The sequence below is a fragment of the Emydura macquarii genome, unplaced genomic scaffold (assembly GCF_026122565.2).
Source record: "Emydura macquarii macquarii isolate MOO-44397 ecotype Brisbane River unplaced genomic scaffold, CSIRO-AGI_Emac_v2 contig_3424, whole genome shotgun sequence".
NCBI classification, from domain to species: domain Eukaryota; kingdom Metazoa; phylum Chordata; order Testudines; family Chelidae; genus Emydura; species Emydura macquarii.
Genome location: NW_027133561.1, coordinates 74,648 through 93,582, shown reverse-complemented (window position 1 = coordinate 93,582; position 18,935 = coordinate 74,648). Strand labels below are relative to the sequence as shown.

The 18,935-nt window shown below is 51.7% G+C and overlaps 1 protein-coding gene and 1 long non-coding RNA gene across 4 annotated transcripts; one reads left to right on the top strand and one right to left on the bottom strand.

Annotated features, from left to right (window-relative positions):
• The first annotated feature begins 2,774 nt into the window (after positions 1-2,774).
• Positions 2,775-14,401, top strand: LOC137144244 (zinc finger protein 586-like). 2 transcript variants are annotated; one of them, XM_067534452.1, is made up of 10 exons: positions 2,775-3,080; positions 3,706-3,792; positions 4,338-4,556; positions 5,217-5,239; positions 5,981-6,093; positions 6,350-6,382; positions 7,179-7,261; positions 7,965-8,091; positions 10,755-10,868; positions 12,606-14,401. In XM_067534452.1, exons 1-10 carry the CDS (start codon positions 3,030-3,032, stop codon positions 13,547-13,549), a joined length of 1,794 nt encoding a protein of 597 aa, XP_067390553.1. In that variant the 5' UTR covers positions 2,775-3,029; the 3' UTR covers positions 13,550-14,401. The 2 variants fall into 2 exon arrangements, with proteins under 2 accessions (XP_067390553.1, XP_067390552.1); XM_067534451.1 differs by having other exon boundaries at positions 12,603-14,401.
• On the bottom strand, positions 6,312-17,911 carry LOC137144245 (uncharacterized). Of its 2 annotated transcripts, XR_010917359.1 has the most exons (5): positions 17,802-17,911; positions 9,240-9,346; positions 8,407-8,750; positions 7,602-8,108; positions 6,312-7,293 (listed from the first exon to the last, which is right to left on the bottom strand). It is a non-coding gene; the product is annotated as an uncharacterized lncRNA (long non-coding RNA). The 2 variants fall into 2 exon arrangements; XR_010917358.1 differs by having other exon boundaries at positions 7,602-8,750.
• Between the last annotated feature and the right edge of the window lie 1,024 nt (positions 17,912-18,935).

Genomic DNA, 18,935 nt, shown 5'->3' with positions numbered 1-18,935 from the left:
CTTGGCACACTGTGGCCTCTAGATGGTGATATTGTAATAAGAAAGTCACGAAAAAGAATGGAAACTTAAAAGTCCTTTAGCTTTTGAGTCTAGTCTAGTGTCAGCCCCTTACTGAGTATTTGCCCAGCAGTGTTGTCTTGACAGCTTCTTACTGCACTATGAATAAATCAGTCTGAATTTGGGGCAGTCACACAGGGCCAGCCTAACTAAACCGGCAGTGCTTTACTGGCTTGTGCATTGCCTGGATATGTAAATGGCCTGGAGTTAGCTATAGTGCAGGCCTGATCCTCAGCTGGAGTGGATCAGCAAGTCAAGAGAAGGACACTAATTGACACCAGCCAAGGATCTGAGCCCTTGCTGCATGATGTCCAACATCAGTACATAATTAGATGTGTTTTTATAGTCTTCTAGGTTAGTAACTCACAGATTTGCCTGCAGGGGCACTGGAGTGTTGGGAGGCAAAACTGACTCATGAGATGCTGTTGCTCATTTCCTTATGAAGTTACCCCAGAATAAAGACGATGGGGAACCACCAGTCTAACAATGAAGAACCACTCCTTTGGATGGTTACATCCAGACTCTCGGCTGGCGAAAGGTTCCATAGCTCCACTGACTTCATAGACTCAGAGACGCTAAGGTCAGAAGGTCCCAATATGATCATCTAGTCTGACCTCCTGAACAACACAGGCCACAGAACTTCACCCACCCACTCCTGTAATAGACCCCTGGCCTATGACGGAGTTATTAAAGTCCTCAAATCATGGTTTAAAGACTTTAAGGGACAGAGAATCTACCATCAAGTGAGCTGTGCCCAATGCTACAGAGGAAGGGGAGAAAACCCCAGAACCTTTGCCTATCTGCTCTGGGAAAAAATTCCTTCTTGACCCCAAATATGGCCATCAGTTAAACCCTGAGCATGTCGGCAAGACTCACCAGCCAGACACCCATGAACAAATTATCTGTATTAAATTAGAACCAGCCCCATCTAATGTCCCTTCACAGGCCAGTGGCATATCTACCACCAGTAGTCAAAGATCAGTCAATTGCCAGACAGTCAATTGCTGTCCCATCATACCATCCCCTCCATAAATTTATCAAGGTCAGTTTTTAAGCCAGATAGGTTTTTTGCCCCCACTGCTCCCCTGTGGAAGGCTATTCCAGAACTTCATTCCTCTGCTGGTTAGAAACCTGTGTCTAATTTGAAGTCTAATCTTCCTGATGGCCAGTTTATATCTATTAGTTCTTGTGTCCACATTGGTGCTGAACTTAAATAATTCCTCTCCTCCCTGGTATTTATCCCTCTGATGTAGAGAGCAATCATATCTGCCCTCAACCTTCCTTTGGAGAAGCTAAAGAAGCCTAGCTCTTTGAGTCTCCTCTCATAAGGCATGTTTTCCATTCCTCGGATATAAAGTAATACCAGAGAACAAATTTATTGTAAGAACACAGTAGATCGGCCTGGTGGGGGGACTGGCGCTATCCATGAAAGAAAGCATATCAGACAATGAATGAAAACTAGCAGATGAACCAAATATAAAATGGAATGTCTCCGGATCATAAGAGCACGCTTTGTTAATAGCAATATAGCAGTAGGGATATACTCCCACCCACCTGACCAGGATGGTGATAGGGACACTGAAATCATATGCCAGATTACAGACACTATAAAAGTAAAGTACTGAATAAAAATGGTGGATTTCAGCGAGCCAGCCCCATACTGAGTATGTCATCTCAAGGTGGGATGCAGAGAACATTTTTCAAGGACCCTCACATGTAAGCATCTTGTTTCAGCTAGTCGTGGCACACACAAGAGGCTCCAGGAAAATACACAGCACAAATTAAAACACATAGAAAGAAAAGGAAAAAGGCACAGAGTAGCAAAACAAAGTTAAAAGAACTGAAATCCTATTGAGGAAAATAGAAAGGCATTTAAATGGTGGGAAGTGACGTGTAAAAATATAACTGGGCAGGAGAAATAGGCATGGGAAAATAGGCACTGAAAAGTGAAAAACAAAGGAAAAAATGTAAGTCTCTCATCAGAAGCAGGAAGAGTTTTGCGGCAGTACTGCGGGGGGGGGGGGGGGGAGATCGCAGGTTTTGCCTGGTTTTGGCATCCGGCATGCAGCGTGACAGCAACAGAGGCAGGACAGGACAGGACCTGTGGCAGTCCTTGGGGGGGAGGGGTCGCAGGTTTGGTCAGCTGGATCTTAAATGCCCGGAAACAGAGACGGGCACCAAACACCGGCCCCTCCCCCCGCCTGCACTGGGGGCTCCCGACCCGGCTCTTCCCATCCCGCCCGCGGCCGAGGAACGTGTCGCTCACCGCAGCCGAGGAGCAGCCCCAGCAGCCGCGGCCGGGCAGAGAAGAGCGCCGCCAACGCCGGGGGGACGGGACGGGACGGGACCGGAAGGCGGCGGCAGCCGCGGAAAGTTCCCCGCGGGCGGCCGGGAGGCACCGGCGAGCGAGCGGCCGCCGCGGTCCCCGCCATGCTCCGGACTCGCCTCCCCGCCGCCGCTGCGGTTCCAGGCCGCCCCCCGCCCCTCCTGCTGCTCAAAGGACGAGCCCCGCGCGCTGGGGCTATCACGGTGCCCCCCCCGGCTGGGCTGATTGGTACGCCCCGCCCCGCCCCTCCCGAGGGCTGGGGGGGTCCGCGCGAGCCACTCGCCGCCGAGCCTGACTCGCTCTGACCCTGCGCCCCTGCCCCGCCCCGCCCCGCGTGCCGCTCCCTCTGCGCCCCCCCCCCCCCCCCCCCCGCAGAGCGGTGACTCGCAGCCGCCTCTTCGCCTCCCGCGGACGCTGGGCCGCAGTGGCGTTGCCCTTCGGTGGCGTCGCCGCCTCCCCCCGCCCGCTGCTCGCTCCGCTTCACGGGGCGGGGCGTGGACAGCAGCAGGAGGCCAGGCCGCTGCAGGCACCTGCCGGCGGAGCTGAGCGCTTCTCCCGCATCCCTCCTGCCCGCGGCTGCCATCGCTCAGCTGCCGGAGCCGCCCCTTCCTGCCCCCCGCCCACGTGTGTCTGCAGCCGCCGAGCCATGGCCGGGGCCGGGAGCGCAGCGCCGAGGCTGCTCCGGCTCTGCGGCGCGGTGGGTGCGGGGAGCGGGCAGGGCCCGGGGGGCGGAGACACGCGTGGGGCGGACACGCTCCGGCCGGACCCGCCTGCCTGGTTCGCCCACTGCCCGGGTGGGGGCCTGGCTCCCCGCGGCCGGAGAGGGGCTGCCCGGGGCTGCGGGGCGGGGCCCAGCTGGGCAGGAAGGCGGCCGGGGGTGGGTGTGTCTGGGGGGGCAGGAAGGGAGGGTGCCAGGGATCGGGGTGTGCGGGGTTTTGGGGGCTGTTTGGAGCTGGTTGGGGGGCGGTTTGTGGGGGGGCAGAGCTCGGGGGGGCCCATGTTTAGTTCTGGCACTTGGGGGGGCTGGAGCTGGGGAAGTTGGGTCAGTGTCTGAGGTGGGGGGAGCTGGGGGGGTTGGGCTGCACCCCTGTCCCGTCAGCCCGGGGAGTCTGTGATTCTCTGGCAAACCTGGTCCCCCTTTTCACCAGCCTGTCCCAGATCTTCCGGGCTGCAGCTGAACTAGCCCAGGGCATAACATCCAAGTGCCTGCCAGGGACTCTGCCTGGGCATCTGCAGGGCAGGACCAGCCCTCAGATCTGGCAGCTGGGAGGCCTCTTGTAGCAGTTTTTAACCCCCTCCCCCCCGTCCCCTGCTTCTCCCAGGAGGCAGTGTCAGAGTGTCCGGCCCCTCTACGAAAACAGAGAGATGCAGCCAAAGCCGGGGAGGAGCAGCAAAGCGAGGAGCTGCTGGTAGGTGCCCAGAGCCCCCTGCCCTCAGCTTGGCCTGGGATCCCAGCGCCCGGAGTGACGTGGTGAGTGCAGGGCTCGTCCTGCCGGCCCCAGCCAGGAAACCATCCCCGCTGGCTCCCAGGGAGAGCGCAGGGTCGGACACGTGTGGGTGACATGATGCCCTTAGGGTGCAAGAGGGTCTGGGTGGGTGTCAGTCTGTGTTAGCCCAGAGACCTGCCCAAGGGCCGTCTGGATGTTACAGTCACCGGGTCCTTTCTAGCACCTAGGGGACATGGGGAGGAAGGAGAGGAAACGTGGGCTGCAGAGATGGAGGGTTTGGCTCAGTGCAACTCGATGAGGTTTGGGGAGAAGAGTCCCTCCTGTTGGCGACGTACAGCTCACCCCTGCCCTGACCCCTCCACCCTTCCTGGCCAAGGTGAATTTCCCATCATCCACTGCAAGAGACCCTGTGATCTGCTCAATAACTCCCCCCTCCCCCCGGTTGGCCGGGAGGCACATGTATGATTCTCCCCCGTTACCGAGCCGCCCTCTCCCTGTGATTGCAGAAACAGACTGAAGCGGAGAGAGAAAAAATCATCTGGGTGTGGAAGGAGCTGCAGCGGTTTCTGGTGGAGCAGGAGCAGCTGCTGCTTTCCCAGCTGGAGGAGCTAGAGAGAGCCATTGTCAAGAGAAGGGATGAAGGCGTCTGCAAACTGTCCCGGGAGATTTCCCTGCTCAGTGCGAGGGGAGGAGAGGAGCAGCAGCCGCGGAGCCCATCCCTGCAGGTCAGGCTGTGTCATTGGAATAACAACCTGCAGCTTTTCTATAGGAGCTTCTCCGCCCCACACCCCAAAGCACTTCACAAAGCGGGGTCAGGGCGTGATCCCTGTGGGACAAAGGGGGAAGCGAGGCAGAGGGAGGGGCAGAGCCCTGCCCACGGTCACACGGTGAGTCTGTGGCACAGCCAGGGATGGATCTGGGAATCCTGAACGCTGCGATCCCAGGACCTTCTCTCCTGCCCTGCAAATGTCTGTCTGCATTGGTACCTTGAAGTGAAATCCCTTCCCCCATGCATAGGTCCCGAGCCAGGCTGAAGGCCCCACTCACCCCAGGTTAAAGGGTTTACTGGAGTCAGGGGGGTGGTGGGGCTCTCAGAACTGGGGGGAATTTGTCTCTCAAGGCAGAGACACATATTCGTCCTGTAAAGCGTTGGTGGAGAAACTTGCCCCAGTGGCAACCTCCCGGCAGGAATGGCTGGAGCCGTTGAAAGCAAATGGCCCTGCTGGTAGGGACTGGGGAGACGGCAGCTGCTCTCTGAACAGGAACTAGAGTGTCTGCAATTCCCCAAATACCAGAGGCTCCCATGGTGACTCCCTGCATAGCAGGAGGCTTCCTCTGGCCTGGACAAGTCCTCTGACTGCCTCTTTTTTTCCCTCCCTCTCTAGGGTGCCGGTAGCACTGGGAGCAGGTAGGTCCCTGGCTCTGTTTCACTCCCCTCATGGGCTGTTAGGTTTGGTAACTGCCCTGAATACGAAGGTGTCCCCCCCTGGAATTGGGGTGTGACATGCTTCCTGTCTCCCTGAGTGCAGCAGTTCTCAACCAGGGGTCCACATCCCCCTGGGGTTACACAGAGGTCTTCCAGGGGGCACACCAGCTCATCTAGACATTTGCCGAGTTTTACAGCCGGCTACATGAAAAGCACGAGCGAAGTCAGTGCAAACTCCAATTTCACATAGACAGTGATGGGTTTCGATGGCTCTATACACTGCCCACCGAAACGGAAGTACAATATTTATATTCCGATCGATTTCTTTTATAATTAGGTGGTAAAAATGAGAAAGGAAGCCGTTTTTCAGTAATAGTGGTCTGTGACACTTCTGTATCTAATTTTGTAAGCAAGTCGTTTTTAAATGAGGTGAAATTTGGAGTACAGGGGACAAATCAGACCCTGGAAAGGGCTACCATAGTCTGGAAAGGTTGAGAACCACAGCATCCCAGAGAAAGCTCCTGTACCTGGCTTTGTTCCTTGCCCCAGTGTTTCCCCACGTCTCATCTCTCTGGGCCCATGCAGAACACGGGGCTGAGGGCAGGTGACTCACCAGAACAGCGACCATCTCAGACTGCAAAGCTCAGATCCAGGTGTCCTGGGATGTGGGTTTCGGGTTCGGGGATCGAGCCCATTTCTCACCTGTCCTCCTTTCCCTGGCAGGGAGGCTGGGACGTCCAAGAAGCCAGAGCTGGGGTTTGTGGCGCTGGAGAAGAGACTCAGCGATTTCTCTCTGAAAAGTGCCAACCTGCAGGAGGTGCTGCTGGGATTCAAAGGTGAATGGGAATCTGGGGGTGGCGTCTTCCTTCGTTAGAGCCCTGGGGAGGAGTCGGGGACCCTAGTGAGATCTCCATCTCACGGCCCCAGCTCAGCGCATCGCCCTTCCCCAAGGGAGCAGTCCTTCCTGGCTAGCTGGCCTCCGTTTGTGTCCCCCTCTTGTAGTTGAAAGCAATTCCTTTAATAACCAATGGGAACTTCTCCATGCATGCGAGAACCTGAATTCTCACCTCTCCCATCCTCTCCTTCCCCCAGAGACTCTGCACTTGGAGCTGGGGAGCGACACAGGTACGTGTCTGTCTCTGATGGGCCGTGGGTGATATCCGACCAATAACCATGTTAGCGCCAGGCCATCATGGCCTCCAGCCCCTGTGTGCACCTGGAAGCTGTGGAATAGCATGAAGCTGGGTGAACCACCTGATTGACGGATTCACTCCAGCTGTGATTTCTGGGGAAGAAGAACAACTCCCTGAATGGTGGGAAATAGGGTGAGACGGACAAAAGACCCGCACAGCGAGGAGTCTGACAGCTTTAATGTGTGACTGAAAATGGTCGAATGGGGGCAGCAGAATCTCCGTGGCGAGGAGGGGTGGAACCCAGCTGTACGCTATACAGACTGACAGCGCAGAGATAGGGATGAGGCAGAAAGTTTGGATTCAAAATGCCATCAGCGCTTTCAGGATAGCAAAGTCCTCCGGGAATAGACAATAACCAAGCCTCTGAGCCAGGAGGGGAGAGAGAAACTGAGGAGGAATAAGTAGGGAGTTAGGTCACAGACGCCAAACCCGTTCACATCCAGTTACTGTATCAACACGGGACAGATTTTGCCTGGTCCCTACCTCTGCGTAGTTCCCCCTCCACTGGGGAGTGTGCTGCCCTTGGGAACCATGTCAGGTTTTAAAGGGTCTCAGTGGGTTTAGTTCTGGTGGGACGGGTTGGCTCTGCCCTGCAATAAAGTGACTGAACATTTCCCGGCATGAGAGTCTAGAACGTCTCTGCGGAGAAAGAGCCAGTGTGAATCGCGATGTGAAATGACCGAAAGTCTGTTCTGAAATCTCCCCAATAACCTTTCTGCCCCGGACAGGCTGCAGAATAACGGCCACAGGTCATTCCAGATTCTCCCATCCTGCCCGGGGCAGGGAAGTGGCTGCAGCGGAGCTGGCTCAGGTGGGGATTATGAGGCAATGGCTGGCGGGTTCCTGTAGAGGCGAGAGGGGTCAATCAATGCTCGGGACGTGGGAGCGTCCAGGGAGTTTGAGCTGAGAGTGGGAAGGGGCACAGGAAACGCACAGGATGGAGGGAGACTGGGCGTGATGAACCTGCTGGGACTAGTTAAATCTGGGGCCTGGATTGGAGGAATACACCTGTGGGGGGTTGGGTGAGGAAATTTCCCTATTTGTGGGACAGGGAACAATCCGGTCTGGGCTGGGAAAACTTGCCAGCTCTCGGTGCTGGAGCGTGGATGCGCTAACCAGAGGTTGCTGTGTGATAGGAAGGGGGCACTCACCTATGAGGATTAGGGGAGATGCCCCATCCCCTGACATCCAGCTGCTGGCAATAGGGCGGGTGTTGGGATTCCTACAAGCGGGGGCTCTCCCTGGACCCTCCTGGGGGCTGCATCTCCTGTATCAGCTTCTGGCAAGTCGGTGTGTGATGACAGTGAAGACCCCTTTCCCCTCTGTTTGTTGGGAAGGATTGAGGGGCTCCTCCTATCTCCTCTCACGCTAATACCTCTTGGGTGCGCCGAGGAGATTGTGGGTGGGACTCAGCTGAGTGTGTGCCTGTTGGATTGGCCCTGCTCCCCATGTATAGTGTGGTGGAGGGGTAATGGGGGTAGCAGGTGCTGAGTGCTGAACTCTTGCTCTTTCAGGGGCCGGTGACCTTCGAGGAGGTGGCTGTGTATTTCACCGAGGAGGAGTGGGCTCTGCTGGACCCCCATCAGAGAGCCCTCTACAGAGACGTCATGCAGGAGAACCGTCAGAATGTGGCCTTGCTGGGTAAGGATCCCCGTCCCCTGGGTTATTAGAAAGGGAAATGAAAAGAGAAGGTTCACGTCACCCCACACTGTAGCCTTGACTGTTCCCTGTGTCAGGATCACCCCGACATGACAGTGACACACACAGCAGCGCTCTGCCCTCCCCGTTACAGGACGCTCAGGGAACAGAGCGCAGGAGCTGTGTAGCACAAAGTCTAACGTCTTCTCTTTGCTAAGGCAGAACGTGGGTTTAGTCCTGTGTAACGAACTGAAGCTTCCGACATGTGGCTTGCACTCAAGGTTGAAGCTGACCCCAGACTAACCGTCAGAGACTTACAAAATATTACCACCCCTTTGCCTTCCCCGTGAGGATTTCCTCTGAGTCACTGCCTCCATTTGCCCCTCTCTAAGTCCTGCAGATCACTAGAATGTGTGCTGCCATAGTGCCACCGACGCTTGAGGCGAGAGCTCAGCCCTGCGCACGTTTAGTGATGCAGCATACAGCACTTAGCACTGAAATGAGGCTGACTGGGTCCCTCAAGGTTCACAGGCATGTCTCTTTACGTCACAGTCACAGCTCTGCCAGGCTGCTCCATCTCTTCCCTCCATCATTCAGTCACAGCTCCAGCTGACACGGTGCATGCGCCTGGAAGCCATGCAGACAAATGCTGGTATTCCAATCTGTAGAACACAACACAAGCAAGGGCATGTTGACACTTTGGGAGCACACTGGCTCACATCATCATTTGCATTTCTACCTGCAGTGGAAAAAGGATTGATCTGTTGTCAGGGCAGAACAGGAGAGTTGAGGTGTTTGGGTCAGGTAGCCATCTGGAGTGCACCGGGGCCTGAAAGGGTCTTCAAAGGATAGCTGAAACTGACACAGGTCAATGCAGGATCCAAAGAGGCAATGGGAACCAGGACATATCCACATGGCAACCAATGACCAAGAGGAGAGATTCCCCCCCACCGCTCAGCAGGAAAGCCAAGCAACGGGCCAAACTGGAGAACAAAGGCAAACGGGGTCAAGTGTCTGGAAGGAGGGCTGCCCCTTGGCTGGGCACAGGGCTCTCCTGCGAATGACAGAAAGATCAAAACTGGCTCCAACTTGTTCACACATCCCATTGGGCCTCCCGCCAGTGTCTCTGTCTTTTTCCCCTTCACAATTACCTGAGCAGCCATCTCCCCTCTTGAGATGGAGTTTCTTTTTACACTGCTCCAGTTTGGCCCAGACTTTGGATCTGCTCATCTACCCCAGTTCTGCACGTTAGCTGGAGCTAGGAGAGAGAACAGGAAATGCTGATAGTTCAGGAATTGTCTCAGGACAGTTTTTCCATCTTTATCAAAGGGTGGCTAATTTTGAGCCATACTTCTTTCCTCCCTGTTTATTTTCCTTACCGCCTCCCTATTAAATTTCACTAACAGATTCATGCAGCAAACATCCCAGTAGCCAGGTCAACAGCCAGTATTCACCAGTATTACAGAGACGCTCCAACTCCATCACAGGGGTTTGGAGACTAGGCTGAGGGACACTTGGGAAAAAGGGACAATGGTTTCATTGAGAGGTAGCATGGGGAGCAGTGGGAGAGGAAGTTTTGGGGATCTGGAGCTGCCGGATTGCACCCCATTAACACAAAGTCCCTACACAGCACTTGCTCTATTTTCCCTCTTCTATGTCCATTGCTCAGTGCCTTTCACCGCCACTCTCACCTCTTCCCTGCCTACTGTAACCCCAGCCACCAGTTCTCAGTCCTCACTTTCCTCCCGGCCACAACATGACCCCTTCCCTGGCCAAAAAAAAAGGGGGAGGGGGGGAACTTTCTTTATAGGGTGACCAGACGTACAGATTTTATAAGGACAGTCCTGCTGTTTGGGGCTTTAGTCTTATGTAGGCGCCTATTTTCCCCCCACCCTCTGTCCTGATTTTTCACACTTGCTATCTGGTCACCCCCTTTCTTGATGTCATAGGTTGGTAGTGACTCTGCAGACTCGGAAGATGCTCCTTCCCCCTCCCTATCTACAGCAGCCATGATCTCCCTTCCCTGCAAGGGGATCTTGGATCTTTGAGTCAGTTCCACCTGATGTCACGTGGCCCATTTCCTATTTTTCATAGTCCTTTTCCAGACGAACTAGAGTCTGTTGCTCCTGAATTATAGCATCTAATTTCCCAGCCTTCTCCACACCCTGGGGGGTTTTCATTCTCTCTGACTTTCTAGATTACACCTGGCTTCCTAGATTTCCTAGTTCCTCCAAATGTGCTTTCCTGACATCTAACACACCTGATATAACTTGTTCAGTGACATCCCCACTCCCTCCTATTGCTTAGTTTGCTATTCGCAACCAGCCCATGGTCACTGTTCTCAGCCTCCCCTCTGACTCGCTCTTTTACTCTGGACCGCTCTTTCTCAGAAAGAAGCAGTTAGTTTCCTTGCTGGCTTCAATCTTCACTTCCTCACTCCTGGAGTTACAGTCTGTGTTTAGGACCCACTTGGCTGGTGATTGTCAGGCCGTATGTTTTCCCAGCAGAGATGGGGTTAGTTAAATCCCTCTTTAAGCAGAACATCCTACACATCTGAGGAGTTTATCCTCAGCATCTTGCTACTTTGAAAAGGGCGGCGGTTGAAATAATAGATGTTTTTGTGACAAATCTCCAATGAACCCCTTTGATTTTCTTTGCCTGTTTAGAGTTTCCAGTTTTCACACCTGATGTGATTGCCTGTGTGGAAGAAGACAATGAGCCATGTGTCCCAGATCTCCATGATTCAGAGGAAAGAGAGAGACGGACAGGGGACTGCACAGGTGAGGAATCATTAAATCAATTCAAAATTTGAAGAGCTACTAGCCAAAGACTCAAAAGACAACAAAATATTTTTTTAAGTACATCAGGAGCAGGAAGCTTGCTAAACAAACAGTGGGGCCACTGGACAATCAAGGTGCAACTCAAGGATAAGTCCACTGTGGAGAAACTAAATGAATTCTGTGCTTTCGTCTTCACTGCAGTGCACGTGAGAGAGATTCCCAAACCTGAGCCATTCTTTTAGGTGACAAATCTGAGGAACTGTCCCAGACTGAGGTGTCATTAAAAGAGGTTTTGGAACAAAATAATAAATAAAACAGTAATAAGTCACCAGGGGCAGATAGTATCCACCCAGGACATCTGAAGGAGCTCAAATGTGAAATTGCAGAGCTACTAAAAGTGGTATGTAACCTATCATTTAAATCAGCTTCACTACCAGATGACTAGAGGATAGCTAATGTGACGTCAATTTTTAAAAAGGTTCCAGAGTCAGTCCTGGCAATTACAGGCTGGTGAGCCTAACTTCAGTACCAGATTTTATGGAGAGGAGTCAACATGGCTTTTGTAAAGGAAAATCATTCCTCACCAAGCAATTAAAAGTCTTTGGGTGGGTCAACAAGCGTGTGGACAAGGGTGATCCAGTGGATATAATGTACTTAGACTTTTAGAAAGCCTTTGACAAGATCCCTCACCAAAGGCTGTTAAGCAAAGTAAGCAATCATGGGATAAAACAGGAAGTCCTCTCCTGCATCAATAACTAGTTAAAAGATGGGAAACAAATAGTAGGAATAAATGTTCAATATTCAGACTGCAGATGCGTAAATAGTGGAGTCCCGCAGGGGTCTGTATAATACCTGCACTGTTCAACATGTTCATAAATGATCTGGAAAAAGGAGTAAGCAGTGAGGTGGCAAAATTTGCAGACGCTAGAACATTAGTCAATATTGATAACTCCAAAGAGACTGTGAGGCGTTCCAAAGGGAAAACTGAGTGACCACACAAGAAAGAGATCTTGGAGTCACTGTGGATAGCTCTCTGAGAAGACCTGCCCAATCTGCAGCGTCAGTCAAAAAAAGCTGACAGAATGTTGGGAATTATTAGGAAAGGGATAGATCACAAGACAGAAAATATCACATTCCTATAAATCTATGGAATGCCCACATCTAGAATACTAAATGCAGTTCCTGTCACCCCATCTCAAAACAGATATATTGGAATTGGAAAAGGGACAGAAAAGAGAAACAAAAATGATTAGGGGTATGTAACAGTTTCTATATGAGGATTAAAAAGTCTGGGATTTTTCAGCTTGGAAAAGAGATGTCTAAGGGGGGATATGATACAGGTAGAGATTTCGTTAAAATTTCATAATGGTTGAAACAAACCGTCACCATCACATGTAATAATATACAGAGTGAGTATCCTTAAACCAAACACTGAAGTTCTCAAGCAGTGTTTTTCTTGCTTTGCCATCTGAAAATGTGATCATTGATGGAGATATTTTGGGTTGGTTTGTGTGTTTACAGTGCAATTGATATTTACCGATAAAACTCTAATTGTTCCAAGCCTACCAGTTTGAATCCATAGTATGTGCTGAATTTAAAGCATGTGGGTAGTGTCCTTGAAGCACGAAAGATTAGAGATTGTCAGAAGATGAGGAGTTTCTGGCATTCTCTCTTCCACCACAGCCAATTTCCAGCAATGTTTGGTCTCCCCTTTTCCTTTTCTGTTTCTCCCAGCAGGTGATGGGGCGCTGAGTGAGAATGAGGAGCAGAAATCTCAGCAGGAAGATCTTGAGCAAGTTGAACAGCACAGGGCATTATTGGAAATCACAAAAGAGGATGTGTCCAGGAATCCTGAGCAGGGAAAAGATGGTGAGAGTCAGCAAAGGGCAGAGAAGAGGCAGGGAAACAAGCCAAGGGAGGAAATGAATAAATCCATTAATAGTACTGGACCTCACAAGTCCATCAAGGAAACTGCAGCCCAGCAGAAGGCCCATGCAAAAGAGAGAAACACATGCTCTGAGTGTAGGAAAACTTTCCGTCACCGCTCAGACCTTATTAGACATCACAGAATACACACAGGAGAGAGGCCCCATAAATGCTGTGAGTGCGGGAAAACCTTCACTCAGACCTCAGACCTTATTAGACATCAGAGAATCCACACAGGAGCCAGACCTTATGAATGCAGTGAATGCAGGAAAATCTTTGCTCAGAGATCATCCCTTATTACACATCAGAGAATTCATACAAGAGAGAGACCCTACAAATGCCTTGAGTGTGGGAAAAGCTTCAGAGTCAGCTCAATCCTTACTGAACATCAGAGGATCCACACGGGGGAGAGACCCTATGAATGCTGTAAGTGTGGGAAAAACTTCAAGAGCAGCTCAGCACTCATGAAACATCAGAGAATTCACACAGGAGAGAGACTCCATACATGCTGTGAGTGCCAGAAAAGCTTCACCTGCCGCTCTGGCCTTATTAAACATCAGAGAATCCACACTGGGGAGAGACCCCATAAATGCTGTGAGTGTGGGAAAACCTTTACTCAGACCTCAGGCCTTATTACACATCAGAGAATACACACAGGAGAGAGACCTTACGAATGCAGTGTGTGTGGGAAAAACTTCACTCAGACCTCGAACCTTAGTAGACATCAGAGGATCCACATCTCACAGACACACTAGATGCGCTGAGTGTTGGAAAAGCTTTGATCACGCTCAGTGCCAGAGAAATAAATACCATAAAGTCCTTACGTGGGCTGATGATGATTTTTTTTCTTCTAAAATAAATGATTTTGCTACTTTCCTCTTAAAGGCTCTTTGAAGTATTTGAACTATGTATGTTGTCTCTTGGGTCCCCCAGGTGGGTTGTCCTTTTTTCTCTCTTCTAGCTCACCATTTTTGTGTGAATTCTGTGCTCCTCTGTATCAGCTCCCTTGTTCTTTGAGGCATGGGAGCATGTGTCTCTCTTACCAGATATGTCTATGAGCTGCGGGTTGGGGAGACAGTGTTACCCAGGGATTTTAGAACCAAAGCAGCGTTACTGTGTTTTTCTTTAGATGGAGTTAGGAATAAATGAATGAGGACACATCTTTTTTGTTTGATAAATGATCGGCACAAACAGGAGTGCTTTTACCTGAAATGACTTTGGATTAGATCTCAAGCACACACATCTATCCACGTATGCTGCAAAAGTAGCTTTAGAGCATTTTAAACACTTGTATTCACCAATATTTGAAATGATTTTGAGGAATCAACCATGAGGCTTTGAGGGACCTCCTTCCAGCCGGCAGCTGGGGCGTTTAGGTGTTTCATTTTTGTCCAAAGAAAAGTTCTCTCAGATTGCTTTAAAAGAGGGCTCAACGAATTTGTTTTCAAGCTAGGACTCAGCCCCAAAATGAAGGAGCCACATAAGGTGGGCCCAGAGGGGGGGCCCTGGCTGGAGCGCAGCAGCTGCTCTCATCTCCGCTTCTCTCCCACAACGTGGGCTCAGGGGCAAGGCGCCCTGGCTGGAGCGCCGTAGCTGCAGCGCCTCCCCTCCTGGCCCTGCCACATGGTGCAGTGGCGCCCTGGCCGGAGCATGGTGACCGCTCCCCCCGCAAACCACTAGGCACCAGAACTAAATATCTAGGTCCCATGGTGACCTGGCGCCCGGGTTTGTCGAGCCCTGCTTTAAAATGATTTTTAAAAATCTCTGACTTGAACAAACCACGTAACATATAGTGGGTTACTCTAGAACCTTCTTATGGGTTCCCAATCTTTTTAATTTTAGCAAACTATTTTTTAATTCTTAAAGCATTTTCAGTTACAACAATAATAAAATGTTTAGGTTAGAGACACTTAAAACCAAGAACTTAAAACCAAGTTAGGGAGCGGGGAGCAAATCAGAGCAACTTTCTAGCAGTGTCCAGAAAAGGGAAAGCTGCCCAATAGGCACCATGGTAATGGGATCCTAATAAGGGAAGGCTACGTTCCCTGTCCCCAACCATCATTTCTCCCCTCCACCCCTGGACAAAGCATGTGTTAAAAGGCTGTTCTCTCTTCTTTCCCAGGCAGCATCTCTGTTAGGGAAGGCTCAGGATTCCTCCCCCTAATTCTTCGCTTGTTGCTAGTCTGTTAAGGGACTTTATGGTCATTCCTGCCGTTCAGATCACTGTATCTGCTACGCACATTTCGTAGGAAATAACAAATGGGGGAGGGTCTAATTATATGCCTCCTCTATCCATTAATATTCATTTTATAACCATGTGTAACACCAAATCGGGGTTTTATGGGGCATGTAGAAGTGTGGGTGTTTTACATGTTATTGTAGATAAGTGGAAAGTAGTGAACTCAGGACTCACTTTGTTGGTCGGAGACAAAGGGGACTGAGTGGATGCGAAGCTGTAACCGAACAAAAGCTCCTCATCACTCCACCCAGCTCAATCTCTCTCTTCAACCGACCCTGCAACAATTGGAGGGAATTTTACACGGATATTCAATCCGCCACTGAATGGGCTGGTTTCCCCTGGCTGGACATTCACGTGGCTAGCAGGGAGGCCTGGGTAATGTCATTTTCTGGGGTAAAAGAGCAGGGATGGAGTTAGAAGTCCCTTGGCAGAGAGGAAGAGGTGGCAGGGGTGTCTGGGAATGTGACTAGGAGGCGGTGGCTGGGGAGCTGCTGGGTTGGGCAGGGGGAGTAGCTGGGACTGGGAAACCAGGGGCTGGGCAGTCTCCATTGCTCCTCCCTTCCCTTCCTGTGCCCCTTCCAGGCCCTCTTGCCAGCAGAGAGCGGCCACCCCATCCCCACCCCAGAGGCAGCTGCATGTCCAGGCTCTCCCAACCACTGCCCACTAACCCACTTCCCATCTTGGAAATTACTCAGGGCAACAATTACCCACCTAAACCAGGGCAAATTACTGCAGGTAAAAAAGGGTGGGCAAAACACCCCAAATCCGAGGAGATTTTAATTTAACAGTGGAGACGTGGGTAAAAAATTGGGGCAAAAGTCAGTGCAGGAGAGCAGAGAAAAGAACTTCTCAATAATTGCTTTCTATGATGAGGTGACTGGCTCTGTGGATGTAGGGAAGGCGGTGGATGTGATATACCTTGACTTTAGCAAAGCTTTTGATACTGGTCTCGCACAGTATTCTTATCAGCAAGTTGTAGTATGGGTTGGATGAATGGACTCTAAAATGGATAGAGAACTGGCTAGAGCATAGGGCTCAACGAGTAGTGATCAATGGCTCCATGTCTAGCTGGCAACCGGTCACAAGCGGAGTTCCCCAGGGGTTGGTCCTGTGGCCGGTTTTGTTCAACATCTTCATTAATGATCTGGAGGATGGGGTAGATTGCACCCTCAGCAAGTTTGCAGACGACACTAAGCTGGGGGGAGTGGTAGATACCCTGGAAGGTAGGGATAGGATACAGAGTGACCTAAACAAACTGGAGGATTGGGCCAAAAGAAATCTAATGAGGTTCAACAAGGACAAGTGCAGAGTCCTCCACTTAGGAAGGAAGAATCCCATGCACAGCTATAGACTGGGGACCGACGAACTGGGCAGCAGCTCTGCAGAAAAGGACCTGGGGGTAACAGTGGATAAAAAGCTGGATATGAGTCAGCAGTGTGCCCTGGTTGTCAAGAAGGCTAATGGCATATTGGGCTGCATTAGGAGGGGCATTGCCAGCAGGTCACGGGAAGTGATTATTCCCCTCTATTCGGCATTGGTGAGGCCGCATTTAGAATATTGTGTCCAGTTTTGGGCCCCCCACTACAAAAAGGATGTGGACAAGTTGGAGAGAGCCAGCGGAGGGCAACAAAAATGATTAGGGGGCTGGAGCACAGGACTTATGAGGAGAGGCTGAGGGAACTGGGCTTGTTTAGTCTGCAAAGAGAAGAGTGAGGGGGGATTTGATAGCAGCCTTTAACTACCTGAAAGGGGGTTCTAGGGAGGATGGAGCTAGGCTGTTCTCGGTGGTGGCAGATGACAGAACAAGGAGCAACGGTCTCAAGTTGCAGGGCGGGAGGTCTAGGTTGGACATTAGGAAAAAGTTTTTTACTAGGAGGATGGTGAAGCACTGGAATGGGTTACCTAGGGAGGTGGTGGAATCTCCATCCTTAGAGGTTTTTAAGCTGAGGCTTGACAAAGCCCTGGCTGGGATGATATAGCTGAGGTTAGTCCTGCTTTGAGCAGGGGGTTGGACTAGATGACCTCCTGAGGTCCCTTCCAACTCTAATACTCTATGATTCTATGATTCTAATTTGAGAGAAAAGAAGTAAAAAATCATCAGGCATTTTTCTATCTAGCGAGAAAGGGGGAGCCTGGGGCAGAATGTTACCACCGTTAGAGAGAGCAGGGGTAAAGCAGAGGGGATTTCATTTCCCCCTTTCTCTCCCCCTCCTCTGTCATCACCTGCTCTTCTCCTCTCTCTGTAATTCCCTGACTGCACAGAAATGGTGACATTTCCATCTACCCCTTCACACACGTCTCTCCCCTCTCTCCTTTCCCTTGCAGCTTGTGCTTGTATTTTTAACCCTTCCTGACAAACAACAAACTCCAGCTCCAGCCCAGACACAGGATAAAGAAGAAACCCCAGTTGGGGACTGGTTTCTTCCCCTCCTTCCTCCCCCAGTTTAGCCCCAAGAGGGTCAGATCCTGGCAGGGGCAGAGGGTTACTTTATGTTACAGCTCCTCAGAGCCCCAGGCCGGGAGCAGATTCTCAGGGGCTGCCTGCAAGAGCGCACCGTAGTTCCCAGGGACATTTGTGCCCAGTCACTTTCCTGCCCCTCCCCACAGCTGGGTCTCTCTCAATTTCCCACGGGCTGGTGCCAGCTGCAGAAAGTCCCTGGGGCTGGGCACAGCGGGGCTTTAAGGAAGGTCTCTGCCAGCACAGACCCCTCTGCTCAGCCCCGGCTCCCACATCGCACTGGGGGCAGCTACAGCAGCGTCGCACTCACCCAGGTGCCGCACGGGGCTGATCACAGGCTGCTCTTCCTTTGTGCTCCCAGACTCCAGCTGCTGCTTCCTTCTCTCCCTGGAGCACCCGCTGCTCTTTCCTAAAGAAAAGTGAAGGGAGGGGCAGGGATGGGGGGGAGGGGGGCGCATGTGCCTGACCCGCACCAGGCGCCAGGTGTTGTGGGAAATGTAGTCTGTGTGAGTTCTGCATCTGCATGTAGGTCTGTTTCCTCCCCACCGCCCTACGCTGCGAGCTGGGCCTGCCAAGAGCTGGCGACTCAGAGGGACAGGCTGGCTGGGCTCCAATCTGTCATTGCAGCAGCCTCTGGTGGTGAGAGAGACGCTTTCAAGTCACACAGAACTCGTCTTCAGGTCCGGGAGAGGCTGCGACTAACGCCCTGCCCGAGTTAGCAGCCCGGCTCTTAGTTCCTGCCAAGCGGGTTGAATAGGAAGCCTCCCTCCCTTGACTCCCACCCTTAACCACTGCACCTGAATGAATACAACTGGAGAGGGAATGCAGCCCACGAGTACTCTGGGCAATATGCATATGGTGCAAAGCAATACAAGTTATTAAACAGCAATCAACTGAGAAAATAAAGAAAAGATGAGAAAGGTTAAAGGAAAACACCTAACACCAGCCCCTGGGCCCAGGGACACCACACACAGCATCTCTGGGGTGTAAGGGCTATTCAGTCTGTTTCTCACACGTTACAGGCCTCCTGCCTAGGACCTGGTTGTGTTGCAGGGATGCCGAGTCAGACACGTGCTCTCGAGGTGGCCACACACCCCCAGGATCTACATGGCAGGGCCCTATTGCAGAGTTAAGGTTGGCTGGTGCAACACCACTCCCTTACAGAACCACCATTTCAGCAAAACTCAAACTTCTCTAAACCAGGAAATGCAGTTAAGGTTGCCCCCATCACCTTAACCGAGTCCTCTTTCACCAATGTCCCAGTAACACACACATATTTTCTCTGCCAACATCCTGCTGTCTGAAATTTGCAATCTTTTCTTCATCACCTTTTACAATCCTTCAAACCAGACCTCCAACCTCATCTCTGACTGATGAGAGAAAACACCGGGGCAAGCCAGACTGGGGTAGGGGCTTGGCATGGTCCTCCAGTGATAGCAGAGCA